Below are 18,436 nucleotides of genomic sequence, written 5' to 3'. Positions count from 1 at the left end.
ATTTTAATGAAAGAAAAAAATCAATAATCAAAATAGAACCAATTTTCATAGGTCTACCGTTACTTATCACAAAGACCATTATTTTTTCAGCACTTTTTAAATTATGTTTCAATAAGAAGTTTTAAAAATATTATATTATGATGTAAAAAAATAAAAATAAAAATGTGTGTTAATTGTGTTAATTGTGATAAATGTAAATGTGTCCACCCCCAAGCATTTGCCAATAAAGTTAGCATTTTTTCCAACTGAGATATATATGCATAAAGAATGACTATTTATTAACGCACACTAAAGACGAGCTGTAATTTACACAGACACATCTCCAAGCAACAGACCTCTGGCTACAGTTGAAGGACCCCATTGACTTAGTGTGTTTTTCTCCATACTATGGAAGTCAATAGGGTCCATCAACTGTCATACAGGTTTGGAAAAACTTGAGGGAGAGCAAATGATGACAGAGTTTTCATTTTTGGGTGAACTATCCCTTTAATGCAAGTAGAAAATCTGTACCTCTTTTTTCTTGCGTTCCTCCTCCTTTCTCTTCTTCTCCTCTCTAATCTGAGCCAAGCGCTGTTTCTTCCGCTCAAGCTCAGCCTTCAGCTCACTTTTATCCGACATGATGCTTCACAAAACACACACACAAAGAAAAGTTAGTGTCAGGAAGCCAGAATATGTGTCATGTCATGCAAGGTTTTTCTGTATAATAATGTGCATTCAAAATGATTACATCTAAAATTATTTAGAGACAATGTCAAAAAGATAAGGAAAAACAGACAGTCTCAGCCTTTTTCTTAGTATATTTAACCTTTAAATAATAAAAAATAGTTTGCAATGCATATGTGTTTTTGTTGAGTATCATATTTGATCACAAGGTTTTTTTGGCTAATATAGTGATATAGTGAGAATATGAAGAGAAAAAAAACACTTACATTTTATTCAGAGACACAAACCAAGCAAAACTGTGAAATGTTATAATGATATTTATATGGCCAAAACATACAATTCTGATTGTAATGCAAATCAATGAGATCTTTATAAGCAGGCTACTTACATAAAATGCATATAAATACTAGTCGTCACTCTATATCTGCTATTAAAATAGGCCTCATGTCTTAGTGAGATGGTATTTAAATGTTTTATGATCAAAGCTCTGTAGTTTTTATTGTGGGGGCAAAACATATAATGCAAAGCAATACAATGACGATTGAGAGATGAACAAATAAATCCTCAAAAGCCTGATGTATCATATTTGAGCAAGCAAATGTTCATCTTCAATATTACTAACAAAATAAATGTTATTCTTTTGTCTACTTCATAAAATCAATAAAGATTTCACGGCAAAAAGACATGTGTACAACAACCTGAGGCGGTTATAGGCCTACTTGATAAAAAGCATGAATGACTAGGTTATATGTTAATGTAGATGCTTTAGAATTGTGTATTAAATATTATATAGGCTAGTAGGCTTTAAAAAATCGACTGCTGAATTACTGTAACACACAACCTTGGGTGTGACTCATTTCTATTTACATCCTCAGCAAACAGTAAGAGAAAAGCATAAGGCGCTGAGGGAAAGAAAGAGACATCCTTCCTTCACCAGATCTCGTCTCAGGCTCTTCAGACAGATCTACAGGATCAGCTCAAGAGTCGTGTTGGTTTCTCTAATCTGACTTCCGTGAGCTCAGTATCTGACTCTCTCCACAGAGCAGTGAACAGAGACCGCTCTCTACAGCTCTGAATCCCCTTATTAAACCAGGACTTGAAACGGACTAGTTTAGTCCAGTAACCAGGCCAGTTTCCACTGGAGACTGTATGAGTCCTGATACACAAACACCACAACTCGTGCTCTTAGGAGGAGTTCACAGCACAATAAAACCACTGTTAAACGAAACACTTTAAAAATAGAGTCACACAATATCATTTTTGTAATTTCAGCATAAGAGAAGCACTTCTTTCAACCAACTTCCTGTAAAGTGGCCAAACACACTGATCTTTTCTCAGAATTATATTGTTCTCCTTCATTCTTTAACAGATATTTTTGTGAAATTTGTTATTTCTCCTCAAGTTCATCACATTAACTATGAACATCTTTCCACTTACATCTGACAAAATCTCACAACACCTTTTGGATTTTAAACAATACATCTAATGTTTTTAATGACACTGCATTTGAATGCGTTTATACAATACAGGCATTTATGCATTTTAGGCTTGAATTAACTGTCCAAGTCTAACATTATCAGCATTTTCAGAGTATAGCAAAGAGACACATATCGATCTTTCAGCAACTCACGGGATCATAATATGCATTAATAATGATAATAATATCATTGTTTGTTTCAGCACTACAAAACTGAAAGTCCAATCATCTAGTTCAAGTCTGTGTACACTTCTCTGATTCTGAGAGCACAAACATTTACTGTAATCCATTTTAAAGCGGATTTATCTACTGTCAGTAACGTTAATCTGAATGAGATTAACTTCTGCCTTCTCACACACAGCAGAAACAACTAAACAACAACCATACAGTCTAACAGCATGCATGTTATATAGCTAATATATATATATATATATATATATATATATATATATATATATATATATATATATATATAAACAAACAGAGTACTTTAATAATGTGTGTTTACTGCCATCTGATTCACAGTAGCAGCCCCAGTAAAAACCTCCCGCTACTGGACTACACCCAACACATTAAAAGTGACATACTTAAGGATAAACAGTTGACTTGTATTATAAACATACTACTGAAATGTTTTCCCGTATCTGAAAGCATGTTGTGAACAGACCTGATGGTGTTTATTGCCTGCAGAAACCGATGCTTTTGTTGCACTGATCAGTTTCCGGGTGCGCGGATGAGGAGGAGGCGCGACTGACGGGTGCCGGGGAGGATCAAAATAACCGAATGTCAAAAACGCGATTGTTTTCTCAAAGATGTAAAAAAAAGGAAAGAGTAAAGCTAAAATTCTCCATTAAAAGAAAACAGAAAACATGACACAGTTATTGCTTTTTGTTAACTCATTGCTATATTTTACAATTACCCTCTGGGGGCATAGGCTACCGTGAGGTTATTGTACTTAGAGTTTGCAAATGGTGTGAACATATTTATGCGTTTATGTAAGTTTATATTTAAATTTATTTTTTTTATACATCAGGCCTCTGGTCCCTGGACAGGAAAACATTGGGTTAGAGCTTGAAATGTCTGGCTTGAGTCCAGAAGAGAGAACACAGAGTCTTGTACAATACACTCCACCTGACCATTTTATTGTGCCATCGCAGCAAGAAGCAGAAAATAGAGATGCAGAAGATCATGGGTTTTTTTTGTCTTCTTCAAAGAACAAGAAAGTACAAAATACACAAATGTGTGAACAACATATAAAAGATTACACCTGAAAAATCTAAGCAATGTCTTCAGGATTGCTTAAAAATTACAGGCATGTGTTTTTTTTTTTGTTGGACTAGTATCCAATATCATTCCTATCCTTGATCTATATTTACCAATGTAAGTGTTTATAAATCTAACAGAATGCTGTCGTGATTGGTAGATGTGTGCACAAACCACATACTTTTTTGAATTTCTCAGTTTGTGTAAATCCACTTGGGGTTCAGAGTATTTTCTTCCACATTAATTCCACACAAGCTACATTTTGTTTTATTATTACAATGTATAAATTTTTCCAAAAGAATGGAAGTGAAATACTGCACAGTACAAAACAATGTGGGCAAATAGATGAAGAAACGCATTCGAAAAACACAGATCTGAATAAAACACACTCCTCCCTCCACACACAGCTCTCAGGACACAAATAGACGAACCAGAATGCTTTGCATTTCCTTGCTTTACATTGAACTCTCATTATTGTTCGCCTGTTTCTCATGGTTTCTCAAGAGAATTCATTGAAGCAATTCATGTGAATGATATCTCTAACGTCATAACCGCATAGTTCTGATAGTGGGACACATTCTAACAGTGTTACAACATTCTCCATCTGCGAAACAGGGATTTTAACCTGGCTAGTGTCTTCTGCTAGTTAGCTAAGCCTAAGCATTACAGAAGTATCTAAACTTTTAAATAACAGATAGGATATTAAAATAGCAGATTTTTCTTGTTTTAAATAAACACTAAAACCGAGTAACAGTTAACTTAATGTAACTTAAACTTAACTTCAGTAAGTTGGCTATAGTGAAGAAATTGCTGAAGATTTTTTCTATAGTGTTGATATGACAACTACACTGTTAAATGGTGTCGCTGTAGATTTAGCAGCACAGTACTGTAAAAAACTACAGTACTTCATTTATATATTACAGTAAAATACTGTAATTTGCATTGCATTCTGGGTCATTTTGTTTGGGTGGGAACATTTTACAGTATATTTTAGTGTTGCTGTAACCTGGCTGTAATGTGCCAGGCAATAATACAGGGTTGCTGTAAAGAGAGCGCGCGCGCCGCCTGACTGACGTCAGAGCACAACTGCAAGCAGGCCATTTACTGATGGATATCTCACTCTGTGGATATTTGGAAATTTGGTAAGTTAATTTTTACTTTTATAATTAGGTTTTAGGATTTTACGCTATAGTGTACATAGCTTTTAATGTGAAATGACAGTGCAGTGGAAGTTTAGCCAGCGATGGTTGCAAAACTGTGCTGCCAGTACTGTACTGTAAAAATACAAGAACATCGTTAACAGTGTAGTAAATACACTAAGTTTCGTCATGCTAGCATAATATGTGGAAGTGTTTAAACCACGTCTAGCCCCGCTTTAGGTTGTGCCCCGGTCACTAGGACTAATGAGTAATGACCAAATGAGTTTGGGGATGTCGCAGTAAGGCAAAAAAAAAATTAAAATTACATTTATCTTATTATTGATCATGATATTGTTTCTGCTAGTATTTTGTCCATATTTATTCTTCACCTGCTCTTAGAGCATTATTCTAATAAGAAAATTTTACTTTGTTACTTTACAAGTTGAAATACTCGACATGATAATTTACTAAACACCATAATAATATCTCACTGTATCGATTTATCATGCAAGTCACATTGCAGTAATATTTGCAGTCAGCTCTCTGTAATCTATAGCGTTAGATCGCACAGTTTTACTGCTGTCCCATTTATAACCCCAAACCCAGGATAGAGCGGCTGAGTGAATGTGGTCTGGACTCTGTGGATGAGGGTCATCGTGTCGGAGACGCTGTAGAAGGACAGAGTTCCTGCACTGTGATCCACATACACTCCTATCCTACAGACGCTGAAGGGCACAAGGACTTCAGTATGACGGTCATTGTGAACGAATGAGCATCTGGAGGTAGAGCAGATCAAACTCCAGGACTGATCATTATATCCGAACACACACTCGTCTGTCTGTCCCTTCCTGTTAATGTACATATAAGACACTGATATACCCACAAATCCACTCCCACTCCACTCAAGCTCCCAGTAACCGCGTCCACACACACTCTCTCTGCACAACACCTGAGGATAATAATGAAATCTGTCTGGATGATTAGGATACTGCTGGACACTGGCAGTGAAAGTCACCACTCTGTTCCCCTCAGACAGATGGAGGTGTTTATTCGCTGTGTTTGGGTCTAGAGTGAACTGACTGGAATCTGATGGAGATAAAACACAAAATTATTTATTCAACCTCCATTTTGGTGTGTCAATAGTTATGTCAGAGAATGTCTAATAAGGAGAGAAGGTTCACTCTCGCTACACTTCCGGCTTCTGACTGGTTGCAGTTCCACTCTGATTCCATATGAGGGCGCTCACAGGACGAGTGCAGAATGAATGGAGGTCTATGGAGCTATACCCCTCAAAATCCACTTTTCTCAAGATATAATTTTTTGTCTAGTAATTTGAATGTTGTATTCGAAAGGAGATGCAAAGAAATTGCACATTGCTGGGTGTTAGATTTTTTAGAGTCACTTATTTGCTTTAAAAAGTCTTTCAAAATGTCAATGACGTCATACACATCGTACGACCAGAGATACTGCTTTACGGCAATCCTTCAGTCACTGTGGTGTTTTCGCGCTCTGCACTTTATTTTCTCTCGAGGCATCGCCAGCACAGCTGACACAGGTAAACACACGTGCTAGAAGAGTTTCTGCTAGAATACATTCTGTTCCCGCTTCGGATGCCATGATGCCATCAAGCGGTATTTCTGGTCGTAACCAGTCCTTCACTGACCAATCAGCGTTCATTAGCAGAATGCTAGCGTGTTTTGGGCAACAACAACTCAACCTGTAAGAAATCGAAAGGACATAAGTACTCGTTCATTCAATTTTCGACCTATAACCCATGTTGAACTTGCAAAACCTACAATCAAATCTGAGATTTCTCAACGGCAATCGGCTGAAAGGGACAAATTTAGCCGTCTAGCCCCATAGACTCCCATTCATTTTGCACTCGGGGGTGATCGCCCCCAGTGGAACTCTGGTGGAACTACAACCAAAATTCGGTACAATAGGACTTAATAGGGAGTGAACAGGCTCTCCGTAGACGGGCTCTGGTTATGTTTTCATCCCCCTTATTTTTAAGCACATTTTCTGATACAGTATTACATAAAAAACACTGGATGCAGACGGCAAGATGCGCATAAATTCTTAGCGCTCAATTGAGGCTGATATTTTTTTAATCCGATAAGAAAACATGCGCATAATAAACTACAATAGAAACACATTTACTGAATATATTCCTTGATGTCCATTAAACCCAACCAGCGGACCGATCTCATTGCACAGCATCTGAAATGTTGTTTTGGTCATTCTGAAATGCCTGAGCCTAAGTCTGTCGTCAAAGTGGTTCGGTATAATTACCTCCCAGATCTGTCTCACACAACTACATTTGAAAACAGCAGACATTCTCCGAACGCAAGATAACATGACTGATTTTAGTGCATTTCGTCTGCACGCTCTGAGGCACAAGTAATTTATTACATACAGGGGAAAAAAACAGTGAATTCTACTGCAGCAATGTCTCGCTTGCTCCCTGAATGAGGGATCGGTGATGTTATGTCAATTGACTGATGCATTGATGTCTCACTTGGGAGCCCAATCACCTTCAAGTGGCAACAAAATGGACCAAAGGACATTGGCGAGTTAGATTTGCATGGCAAGCCACTACCCCGAACATGTGGGTATATAAGCTTGCTGGCAACTCACTCATTCAGGTTTGTGCTGAGGAGCTGAGAGGGGTACAGGCATTCAGGGATACAGGGTTGTGGCAGGTGGGACGTAACGTCCCCATTCGTCTTAGAGGGTTTAGTGGTAGCTGAAATGGGCTGTGTCGCTTTTCTGCTTGGGCCACACCGGAGCAGATTTAGACGCCCTTGGTGATGGGCAGGTGAAGGGGCAGCCCTCGGCGGTCTGGTCTGGTGCTTGATCGCCTCCGTCTGCGTCTGTACTGCAGAGAACTGCTGGTCAATGTCCTCGACAGTGTCGCCGAAGAGGCCAACCTTGAAGATGTGGGCGTTGAGAAAGCGAACTTTGTTGGCTTCCTTCAACTTCATCTCAATTCAGCCAGAGATGGCGTTCCTGGACAACCAATGTGGACATTGTCTGGCCGAGGGTCCGCATCGTGACTTTTATCATTCCTGCATCAATACAGGCTCAGAACTACCATCATGCAGCTCTTTTAGTGCTTTGGTCTGACCACCGTTACCTGTGCTTGCTTCTTTTAGAAGATGCTGTTTTTATTGTTGAAGGGCCCAGGGAGGAAATCATCGCACTTATCTGTGCAAGTTTGCTCTTTTTAGGCGAAAACACAGCTAAATGTGCCCCTTCTCAAAACTGAAGAAGCTTCTCCCTCTCAATGCGAAGGCGGATGGCAGATCGCTGTGACAAAACCGCTCAGCTCCGAAGCAAAAATCTGAGTGAGTTGCAGGCAAGCTTATATACCCGTGTGTCCGGGGGAGTGGCTTGTCATGCAAATCTCACTCATCAATGTCCATTGGCCCGTTTTGTTACCATCAAAGGTGATTGGGCTCCCAAGTGAGACCCCAATGCATCATTCAACGTAATGTTGAACTTGACTGACCGGAAGGGAACTTTTTTCAAAGATCACTTTTTTCTTAGTGATATTTGCACAGGTTTATCAGGAAGTGACAATGTTGTTCCTTTCGACTTGCTGGAAATGGTGCTTTATATGCAATTGATTTATGCGATTTTCCAACTTTGGATGGAAACAGTCACTGAGAAATCGCTACCACTAATGCACAGACAAGCGGAGAGTAAACAAACAGTAAAAGTCATATTACTGTTGGACTGAAATTCAAAAAATGGCCTCAGAATATTTGAAATCACAAAAAATATCTGTATTGTGAGGACATCCCAATTGTCTTTGTAATTCAAATGGCTTAATAGACATACTTAATATATTTTAATAAAAATGTAAATGTATTCATTGTGACTTACATCGCAGGAACTCCTCCCTGATCTTGGGTTCATTGGTGGGAATGATTTCAATGTATGTTACTACAAAATTAAAGAGAAATATAGCTCCCATTAAAAAGTTCTTAATATTTATGATGTCTAAGAGTTCATAAATGTCCGCTACTTTACCTCTGCCAGATATCTTGTCTATCTCCTCTCTACAGACATCCTGCAGTTTTTCTTTCAGATGAAAGACAGACTTTCCCACATCGTCAAACGAGAGGAGAGAGCTGACAGTGACGCTGGGTACATCTGCAGATTCAGGAGGTTCAGATAGAGACTGGAAACTCTACAGGGAGGTGCAAAGACAAAAACCTTCATGAACAGATATTTACTCTGCTTGTTTATTCAAATCATTGAGTGTATACTATGCTTTATTAGTTGTGTCTTGTATAGTTTTCATAGTTTTCTACTGGGCTCTTCAGGTCTAGTCTAGCACGTCTGTTCTAGTAATTTCCATAGATCTTAAAAATCCAATCAGTTTAAATGGGATACAATGTAAATGCTACACCCTCTCTCAACTCTTTGGGACTTTTTATGCTTTTTATCATCCATCAGGTGAAAATCCTAATTGTTAAGAAAAGTAATAGCGTCACTTTTTCTAAAAAATCCACATTATTTTATGTATCATATATGGAGCAAACGGAAACGGTGCAGGATGAGATCAGTTTAAACTAACAGTTTTTCAGCTGTGTGAGTATAACAAATTCCCAAAAATGAAGAAAGTCTCTAATGGTAAGGTGTTTCTAAAACTTCTGTCCTGTATTTCAGATCTCTGTTACCTTGCGGAAACGATGTGTGCGAGAAAGCAGCCCCAGCTCAGCATCTCTCCTCCTCAGATCATCAATCTCCTGCTCCAGTTGCTCCACGCATCCTTCAGCTCGACTCACGGCGGCCGTTTCCTGATCTCTGATCTGCTGTGCCACCTTAGAGCAGATTATCTCAATGTTGCCGAACAGCTCGATGAAGATCATCTCGCTGTCCCCCACCGCTGTCTCTGCAGAGCGCTGTATAGGACACACATCACAATCAGCTCTTTCTGTTCCCGCATACACGGCCTGTGTATCGCAATAGGCTTCAGTGGGGCTGAAAGACACTGGAAGAGAGTCTAAACTCCTGTTGTCCTCTAAACTCACCTTATGAGACTCCAGAGCCCCTCTCAGCTCCTCGAGATCTTTCTCTCTCTGCTGGATTCTCTGCTGTAAATCACTCTGTCGCTCTTTTAAAATCGTCTGGATACAAAAACAAGTAAAACTGTACATGTCAGAGAAAAAAAATAGATTGTATAAACGAGTACATTCAATATTGTGAATGGGGTTTGCAACCTATATAGTGTGAGACTGTCACAAAGCAAAGACTGATTTTTGACAGTAAGAGTTAAGACACACCTGATGTTTTTTTTCTGGTGTTTTCTTTCCTTTCTTGCGTCTTTTTCCAGTAGAGATGTCAGACTCCACATCTTTCGGTCGAGCAGAAACAGCATCTTTGAGTTTCGTCGTCTTCAGTACCTCCACCACTTCAGCCAGCATGGTGTTTTTATTCAGCGCAGGTCTTGAAGTGAAGGTCTGTCTGCATTGAGGACAGCTGTAGACTCTCTTCTCATCCTCCTGATCCCAACAGCATGTAATACAGATCTTACAGTAACTGTGTCCACAGGGAATGGCCACCGGATCGTTCAATAGATCCAGACACACTGGACAGCTGAACTGCTCCTGAGAAAAACTGGCTTCTGCCATTTCTCTGTGTTTACACACAGTCAGTGAAAGACAGATATAACAGCCCAGTAAGTTTCATTTTCTCTGAACAGCTGAAACGGTTTCCTGGTTCTGTTTAAGAAACGTGTGCAAAAACTAACCTTAACCCTTAAACACCCTCACAGAAAACATTCTGCATTTTTACATTTACACGGAAAGAAAGAAAGAAAGAAAGAAAGAAAGAAAGAAAGAAAGAAAGTCATTCAGTGTCATTCAAATGCATAGATGCTAATCCCATCAGCCTGACAGTATCGCCCATACATTATCATAGCTTACCTTGGGACACTGACTCTGTTCAGGAGGTGCATAAAGACTAAGGGCCCTATTTTAACGTTATAACTTTGTGGGCGGATCCCGACGCAAATCTAAAATGTGTTGGTCTGAAGTCGCTACATTACTCATAGGTGTGGTTTGGGCGTAACGTGAAATAAACCAATCAGAGCGTCATCTCACATTTGCTTTAAGAGCAGACGCGCTTGTTGCATGGCGGATTGCTATTATAATGGCGGATTTGCCAGCGCACGCAACTTACATGATGGTAAAGCTGATTTCACGGTCTTCAGAATTTTGTTTCGTGGTTCTTGACGGACAACCCACTTTGTCAGATGTCCTTATATACCGATGTGTCTTGCCACTACTGATGAAACAGGTTTGATCCGTCATTACTTGATTAAAGCAGTGGGCAGAGCGGTCAGCACTCAGGCTGGGACTATTAACCGCATTATGGATAACAACAGGGAGGTGACCCGAAATATGGATAACATCATGGAGAAGCTCACGGCTTTGCAAAAGCTGATGGACCAGAATGGACTAAGGGAGTAGTCGTGCAAAGGAATGCGGCTACTCGCCCCAAGACCAAATAATCCCAATCTTATCTGCTTTCGGCCCCCCTCAACCAGCACTGGCCTCGGCCAAGGCCGCTGTTGGAACAACAACTCCCCCGGAAGAGCACTGCAGTGAGCCGCTCTTGCGTTCCTTCCCCCATTTCTCACAGACACCTGCTGATTGTTGACTCTGTTTGGGACCTAATCAAGGTTGTCTCCATGGCAACTTGCTGTGTTAACGCTATGACATCCTGCGGACTGAGGCACCGAGATTTGGATGCCAGGCGGAGCGAATCTCCAGGCCTACACATACACAAACTCTTACATATATATACAGATATGCAATCTGTATATTTTTCCTTGTAATAATGTATATTTAGCAAAAATATAAACTGCTGCGTCTGTGTAGATGAGAGAAGTGTATGCGTGTTGTACATTATGGTCAAGCATGCGCCCTTAAAATAGCATCTGAATAACGTGTTCATTAATAATGTTTTCTGAAACTGCAAAATAGCACCAGGGAACGTTTGCGCCGGAACACGCCTCCTCTTTTCGCTGAACGCCAACAAATTCAGCGAATTTTGTACTCCAACGAAAGAAAGAAAGAAAGAAAGAAAGAAAGAAAGAAAGAAAGAAAGAAAGAAAGAAAGAAAGAAAGAAAGAAAGAAAGAAAGAATTAAGAGAGAAAGAATCTCCTTCTTCAGTAATTTGTAGTGATGTTATGTTATGATATAGGCTCCAATGCATGTACCGAATATGCGGGGCAGTTTCCAAAGAGGCTTCATATCAAGGCTTATTGCTTTCATAATGTCACGTGGTCAATAACAAACCAAGCCTGTCTGTTCAGTCACTTGCATGTTGCGCTTTAGCGACGGAATTTTGGGGACTTTTTGTAGTTTGGTGTTTTTCTCTCTCTTTTTATTTAAATAAATAAATACATTCTGCCTTACAGTGTATTAATTAAACAGTGGTAAAAAAGATCTGTGTATATAATAAAAATGAAAATAATATTCGTAATAATGATAAATAAAAATGATGCAATAGTTAAATAATGACGATATTAAAAAAGAGGAAGAGTAGTTGGATACCACAATCAACCCATAGACTGTAAAAAAAAAAAAAGCATAAACCCTACATATTGACATGTGTAAAGGTACCTAAGGTACTAAACAACACATGAATACCATATTAGAGTGATGAGTGAAAAAGAAAAAGTTACTATATCAATGTGAATCCCATTACTAGGAAGTACATTTATGGCAGATAAATCTGATAATAAGGGTTGCCAGACATAAGAAAATGTGGTTTGTAGATTTTCAATGTAGGCTAATAAAACCGTGGTTTGTTGATGTTTAGTGAGGGAATTTACAGTGTATTAAAAAATGGTTGCAAAGCTGTATACATTGGACATAAACTGGTGTATAGCGCCACCTATATGGTGAAATCAGCTATGGGAATTGGGTAATGTATTCAACTCACTGCTTGCTTAGCCTCATTTGTCATGTCAGGATGCATGAATATGAATAATTATAAAATGTAATATATGCTACAACACAGTCTTTGCTGGCTCATGTCTTTTTTACAACAACTTCTTTTTTTTGGGTTTAATGGCGGTTGCCAAACTTTCTTTTACGCAGGGTGCAAATTAAACAGTGGCCTTTAAAACAAGTTTGTATAGGCCTATTTAGCATTTGCACATGTAACATCTAGTCCTATTATATTTAAAATAAGGTTGGCCTATAATGATCTAATGAATAGCACTATTTGTTCATCTTGGTTAATGTTAATTTATAAATATGTATGGCCTATAAATATACTGATACAATAAATAAACAACAACCACACAAACAATCCATGGATAGACAGACTAGAATGTAATGCTCTTTTAACTAATCTGAATTTTAATTCAATTAATAGCAACAACAACAAAACTCATGCGAGTAGAACGGAGACCTCGAGGGCAAAACATCTGTAGAATTGCAAAACCTATTTTCCATCTATTTCAAGGATATTTAAATGAACCTACCTCTCAAAAGGAGAAAAACTAAAATATGTAAACAGAATGAAAGTTGTTGTCTGCTAGAGTTAGTGATAGCCATGAATGCAGATTCAGCCAAACAGTCTTTAATAACCCTCAAAGACAAACCCAAGAACAGGTAATCAAAGTAAACACAACCTTAACACAAAGGAGACCGGACAAACGAGAACTGAAAAGACTGCAACTAAAATACATAATAATGACAAACATTTGTGATCATTAAATTAATCTCCATGACAACGCATAAGAGGCGGGAAATCTAGACAAATGAAATCAGGAAACTAATGTCCATGAAAATGAAACTAAGACTAAAGTAACTGAATGTCTGTGACATAACTTCCCCTTCTAGACCTCATGCCGTAATAAAAAAATAAAAAAACAGATGAGGGAGGGAGGATGGGTCTTTGGAGACGGCGAAGGGCTGGTGTGAGCAGGCAGCAGAAACCAAGGAGGAGGAGATGGAGCTAGCAGCCATGGTGGAGATGATGGAAGGAGTGGCCAGGTGATGTTGACTCAGAGCTCAGCCGGGATGGCGGTCCACGGCGAAGTCGACGGAGTGAGGAGCCATGATGGTGACTTGGCTGACTTGAATCCGATGGAAGTGGAGTCCTAAGTGCGGACAGAAGGCAGAGGGAGCGATGGGACGCCGATGACTTTGGCAGCCGCGATGGAGTCGCAGCGAAGACCACCTGAGATGGAAGTGGGGATCCTGAGGGCTGAGGACGAGCTGGTGTGACCGAGGGCAGGGGTGGAGCCCGAGGGAGGGTGGAGCTTGCCGGAACCGAAGGGATGGAGGGCCGGAGAAACAACGACTGCAAGTCTGCAGCGGAAGTCAAGTCAAGTCAAGAATATTTGTATAGCGCTTTTCACAATACAGATTGTATCAAAGCAGCTTCACAGTATTAATTAAAATAATAATAAAACGTTCATGTTTGGTAATGCTAATCAATAGTATTATTCATTGATTAATTAAATTGAATATCCCCAACTGAGCAAGGCAAAGGCAACAGTGGCAAGGAAACGAAAAACTCCATCAGGTGACCTAATGGAGAAAAAAAATCTCCTCTGGCGATTATGAACTAGAGGCCGGATTTAACTGTAAGATTAAAAAATGTATATGAATGCCTGGCTGAAGAGATGCGTCTTTAGTCTAGTTTTGAACTGGGAGAGCGAATCTGAGCAACGAAGAGTATCAGGAAGGCTATTCCAGTGTTTTGGATGCCAGGCACTAAAGAGTTTCACTAAATGTGAGAATGCTCTCCCTCCTTTGGTGGACTTAGATATCCTAGGTATAACCAAAAGCCTCGAATTTAGCGATCTTAAAGAGCGCGATGGATTATAGGGTGATAGAAGATCCGTTAAATAGACTGGAGCTAAGCCGTTAAGGGCTTTATAAGTCAGTAACAATACCTTATAATTAATACGGAACTTTATAGGTAACCAGTGTAGAGATGATAAGATCGGTGTTATATGATCATATTTTCTTGATCTGGTAAGAACTCTAGCAGCTGCATTTTGGACTAACTGTAGCTTGTTTATTGAGGATGCAGGACAACCAGCTAATAGAGCATTACAGTAATCTAGTCTCGAGGTCATGAATGCATGAACTAACTTTTCTGCATCAGAAACTGATAACATATTACGTAGCTTAGCAATGTTTCTAAGGTGGAAAAATGCATGTTTTTGTAACATATGAAATATGATTTTTAAAAGACAGGTTGCAGTCTAGTATGACACCCAGGTCTTTTACTGTAGAGGATAAAGTAGCAGGACATCCTACTATGTTAAAGTTGTATTGTGAGAGGTTTTGTGGGCGGTTTTTTGAACCGATAAGTAGTACCTCTGTTTTGTCTGGATTTAATAAAATCCAGAAGTGTGGCAATGTCTGACCCAGGTGGAGCTGACGGTCCGAGGGAGTCCAGCGAGGCCGAATGGCTGATTGTCCATGCCAGAGTCGAGGGAGGAAGGAGCACAGGAGCAGGAGTCAGGATTAAGGATGACGGGTCGAGGTGGGACAGAGCTCACCGAGGCTAGAGGCGGATCCGGAGGAATTGGCTCCAACCGGGTCTAAGGTAAACCACGCCACTGAGAGGAGGTAGAGGTGGCCCTGAGGGACCGATTGGGGACGGTGAAGACTGGCTGGCAGGAGTGGCTGAGGAGGACTGAGGATGGGAATGAAGAACAGCACAAAACCCAACAAAAAACAAAGCATTTTTGATCTGGAGAGTTGGTGGAAGAGTGAGGCTTGGTGGTGTTAGCAGGACTAAAGAAGACGATACACATTCTGGTAAGATCATGGGGCTCAAGGAATCCATCTCTCTATACTCCTATAATTGAATGGCTCCTCTCCCTTTTTAAATAGCTCACAGAGTCGTAGGCTCAATCCCAATTCACCCCTTGCCCCTACCCCTTGTTTTCGAGTGTACTCCTTGGCCCTTAAAACAGAGTTACAATGGCCAAGGGGTTGAAATATTCCCTTCAAAAATGGAACAACCCTTCATAAACCCGCTACGTCATCAGTCGTCGATGATGGCTCTGACGTTATGGAAGCGACAAGGTTTTACAGGATTTCTTCATGACAACGACTGACAACGATACCAATATGCCGTCCTCCACTGTGGCAATCTCTGTCGTATGGGCTGCTGGTAGTGTAAAGTGAAAGTAAATGTTTCAATGTGAAATACATGGCTATAATTAAGTTATTGACTGTGTTGTGTTTACACGATAACCACGCGATGCCGGACTGATTCACTCGCTTTATAAAGACATGTGAGAACAAATGCTTTTTACTTTAGTTTAGCTTCATTAACGTTACCAGGTAACTAACGTTAGTAGCGAAGCAAGCAACACTGTCTGCCTGGTTACCGAGGCAACATGCTAGCGGCTGAATTAGCGATCTCTTTTTTATGATTGTTTTGAAGAAAACCACCATATTAGGAAATACTTACATTTGTGACATTTTTTTTCACCGTTTGTGAAGCCATCTCGCCAGTGATTCGCGATGCATTTTAGGTACTTTCTCGTAGCCCTCCGTTTGGAGTGTGAATCGGGACACCCTACCAAAAAGAATCGGGACACCCTACCTAGACGTGAACGCGCAAAACGGAGGGTTAGGGCCAAGGGGCAAGGGGTGAATTGGGATTGAGCCGTACTTGTCGCGCACCATTGAAGCGAATCCGAGCGCTGATGATACATTGGATTCAATAGTAGAAGTGTGAATAACCCAGTCCAGCCGGTATTCACCTTCAGTGATGGGACACCGCGAGGACTCCCACGTCTTACACCCCTGGTCAGACTCTCCGAGGTGCTTCGGCTCTGCGATGATGGTGGGTGCTGTCCTTCTTTCCTCGGGCACTGGCTCACACACGTCTCAGCAGGAGAAAGCTTCAGGTCTGCGGGGGGCTCTGGCGTAGTATCCGTCGATCGGGGTGGTGACGGGCTGGGCTCTGGGTCAGGCTGCGGCTGAGGTGTGGATCGGGGGTAGACACTCTCCAGACACCTGATGATGGCCTCCCTCCAGCTTAGTCCTTTGGTGTATGGGAGGTCTACTGTACTGGCTGGTGATAGTTGGCCCCGATCCGATACAAAGATTTCGGCATCACGTCGTTGTTTGGGGAACAAACGGCGAGACGGCAGAACTGCAGAGTAAACTTCATTAAATTATGGCCACTTAAAGCCAAAGCAGGAAACTGTGCTGCAATGTCCATTTGTGGTCCGGTCTTCTGTCAGCAACAGTTGTGGTAAAGCACACGGAGGTTTGCCCACCTATCCAAATGTAGTGGAGACAGTGTGTTGTGTAGACAATATTAACCCCTATTTCAAAAAACGGTGCCGTGTTCCTTTAACACAAACGAGATCGGACAAATGACAATTGAAAAGACTGCAACTAAAATACAAGGCAAATAAGGGTAATAATGACAAACCCCTGTAATCATTAAATGAATCTCCATGACAACTTATAAGTGGTGGAAAACTGGTCAAAGGAAATCGGGAAATTAATGAAAACTAACTAAAAGTTAAAGGGTAACTAAACCCCTGGTCAGAGCCTGACTCCACCCACTGGCAATATATGAAAAATGCTGGAAAAGTGGGCAGAGCCCAGCGGAGATACAGGAGACGAACCGAGGGCTGGGCTGAGCGGGGGGGCGTGCACCTGAGACCCACAGTGACGCAGTGATTGACAGCTGCTGTCAGACTTGCTAAGATGGAGAGTGACTGGAGTGACGAAAGTAGCTTTGCAACAGAGCGGTCATTTGAAGTCGAGGACTTTTCTCCCCTACCTTCCCCTGAAGTGGACGAATTGTGTGTGGACACAGAGCTAAAACCATATCAATTCGAGCCGCGAGCTCAAACTGCAGTGTCGCATCGCATCAACTCCCTCATCGCGATCGGCATCCGACGATGCTAGCGAAGCAGCCGCGCAAGAGAGAATGGGTCCAGTATCTGAGTGGATTATTATTACTATTGACCTACGTTAATCATATTTTGCCGCTAAGTGAAAAAAAATATCCAGCAAACGCGCCGGCGGTTGTCGAGTCCATGCAGGAAGAGCAGCGTTTGGCACACAAGTGCATGTAAACACTGGCGCCTAATTTCCAAGTCTGGTGGAAAGTTATGCAGTCCAGCAGTGCTGTTGCAACCGGCAACACTACACCTACGTACCAGCCTAACCACTGTACTAAATACAGATAAAGCTAATGCTAAAAATCTACACTATCCTAACTGATCCTATACTATGCTACTAACTAACTATGCTTCTAACAACACTAACAACTATGCTAATTAACTACCTAGGCTACACAAAATAATCTAAATAACTATATAAATGCTATGCTAACTAGATGCTAAAATACGCTATCCTGATCGTTTTCAATACTCGTAATTTCCAACTCCTGATTCGCTACAGTGGTTTTGACGGAACCAGATACTTTTATACCAGGGGCTGCCAAGGGCGTGACAGAGTAGCGTCACAGAGTACCCTACGTCAGAGAGTACCCCTACTTCAGGAGATTCCGTTTAACCTGAAGAGGGCAGCACTCAGACGTTTTTACACCATTTGAAAATTAAAACACTTTATACTCAAATGTTAAAAAATGTACTCGAATCAATAAACAGCATTTATGAAGCTCCATTCTTACAGATCACTAAAAAAAGTTGTTTTAGTGTTTAGTTACCCTTTAATGAAAATGAAAAATAACTGAAAATCTGTGACAGTTACAGTAGCTACTACATTTACTTTTGTTGATAAACCTAATAATAATAATAAAAACACAAACTTTTGAAAACGGGTTTAAAATGCAAGCTTTTGAAAACGATACCATAATCGTCTATGTGTAAACGACAAAAACTTGAATTTGTGAAAACAGTGACGT

At 40.5% G+C, this 18,436-nt stretch overlaps 2 protein-coding genes across 3 annotated transcripts in view; both read right to left on the bottom strand.

The window, feature by feature from the left end:
• The window catches only part of dync1i2a (dynein, cytoplasmic 1, intermediate chain 2a), a 114,440-nt gene that overhangs the window by 64,254 nt on the left and 31,750 nt on the right, over positions 1-18,436 (bottom strand). The window contains exons 2-3 of one of the 2 annotated variants that reach the window (XM_079619805.1): positions 2,808-2,830; positions 511-622 (exon numbers count right to left, since the gene is read on the bottom strand). In XM_079619805.1, coding sequence (XP_079475931.1) covers positions 511-618 — 108 coding nt within the window. In that variant the 5' untranslated portion in view covers positions 619-622; positions 2,808-2,830. Of the gene's footprint in view, positions 1-510; positions 623-2,807; positions 2,900-18,436 lie in introns of those variants that run through there. The other variant, XM_079619806.1, reaches the window with a different exon arrangement.
• Positions 4,233-10,525, bottom strand: LOC307002290 (tripartite motif-containing protein 16-like protein). The gene is made up of 7 exons (XM_079619761.1): positions 10,479-10,525; positions 9,837-10,188; positions 9,585-9,680; positions 9,231-9,455; positions 8,578-8,737; positions 8,431-8,490; positions 4,233-5,628 (listed from the first exon to the last, which is right to left on the bottom strand). Exons 1-7 carry the CDS (start codon positions 10,508-10,510, stop codon positions 5,093-5,095), a joined length of 1,461 nt encoding a protein of 486 aa, XP_079475887.1. The 5' UTR covers positions 10,511-10,525; the 3' UTR covers positions 4,233-5,092.

The sequence above is a fragment of the Phoxinus phoxinus genome (genome assembly GCF_949152265.1).
Source record: "Phoxinus phoxinus genome assembly, chromosome: 7".
NCBI classification, from domain to species: Eukaryota; Metazoa; Chordata; class Actinopteri; order Cypriniformes; family Leuciscidae; genus Phoxinus; species Phoxinus phoxinus.
Note: the sequence above shows the minus strand (reverse complement) of the source record. Positions and strands in the feature narration are given on the sequence as shown.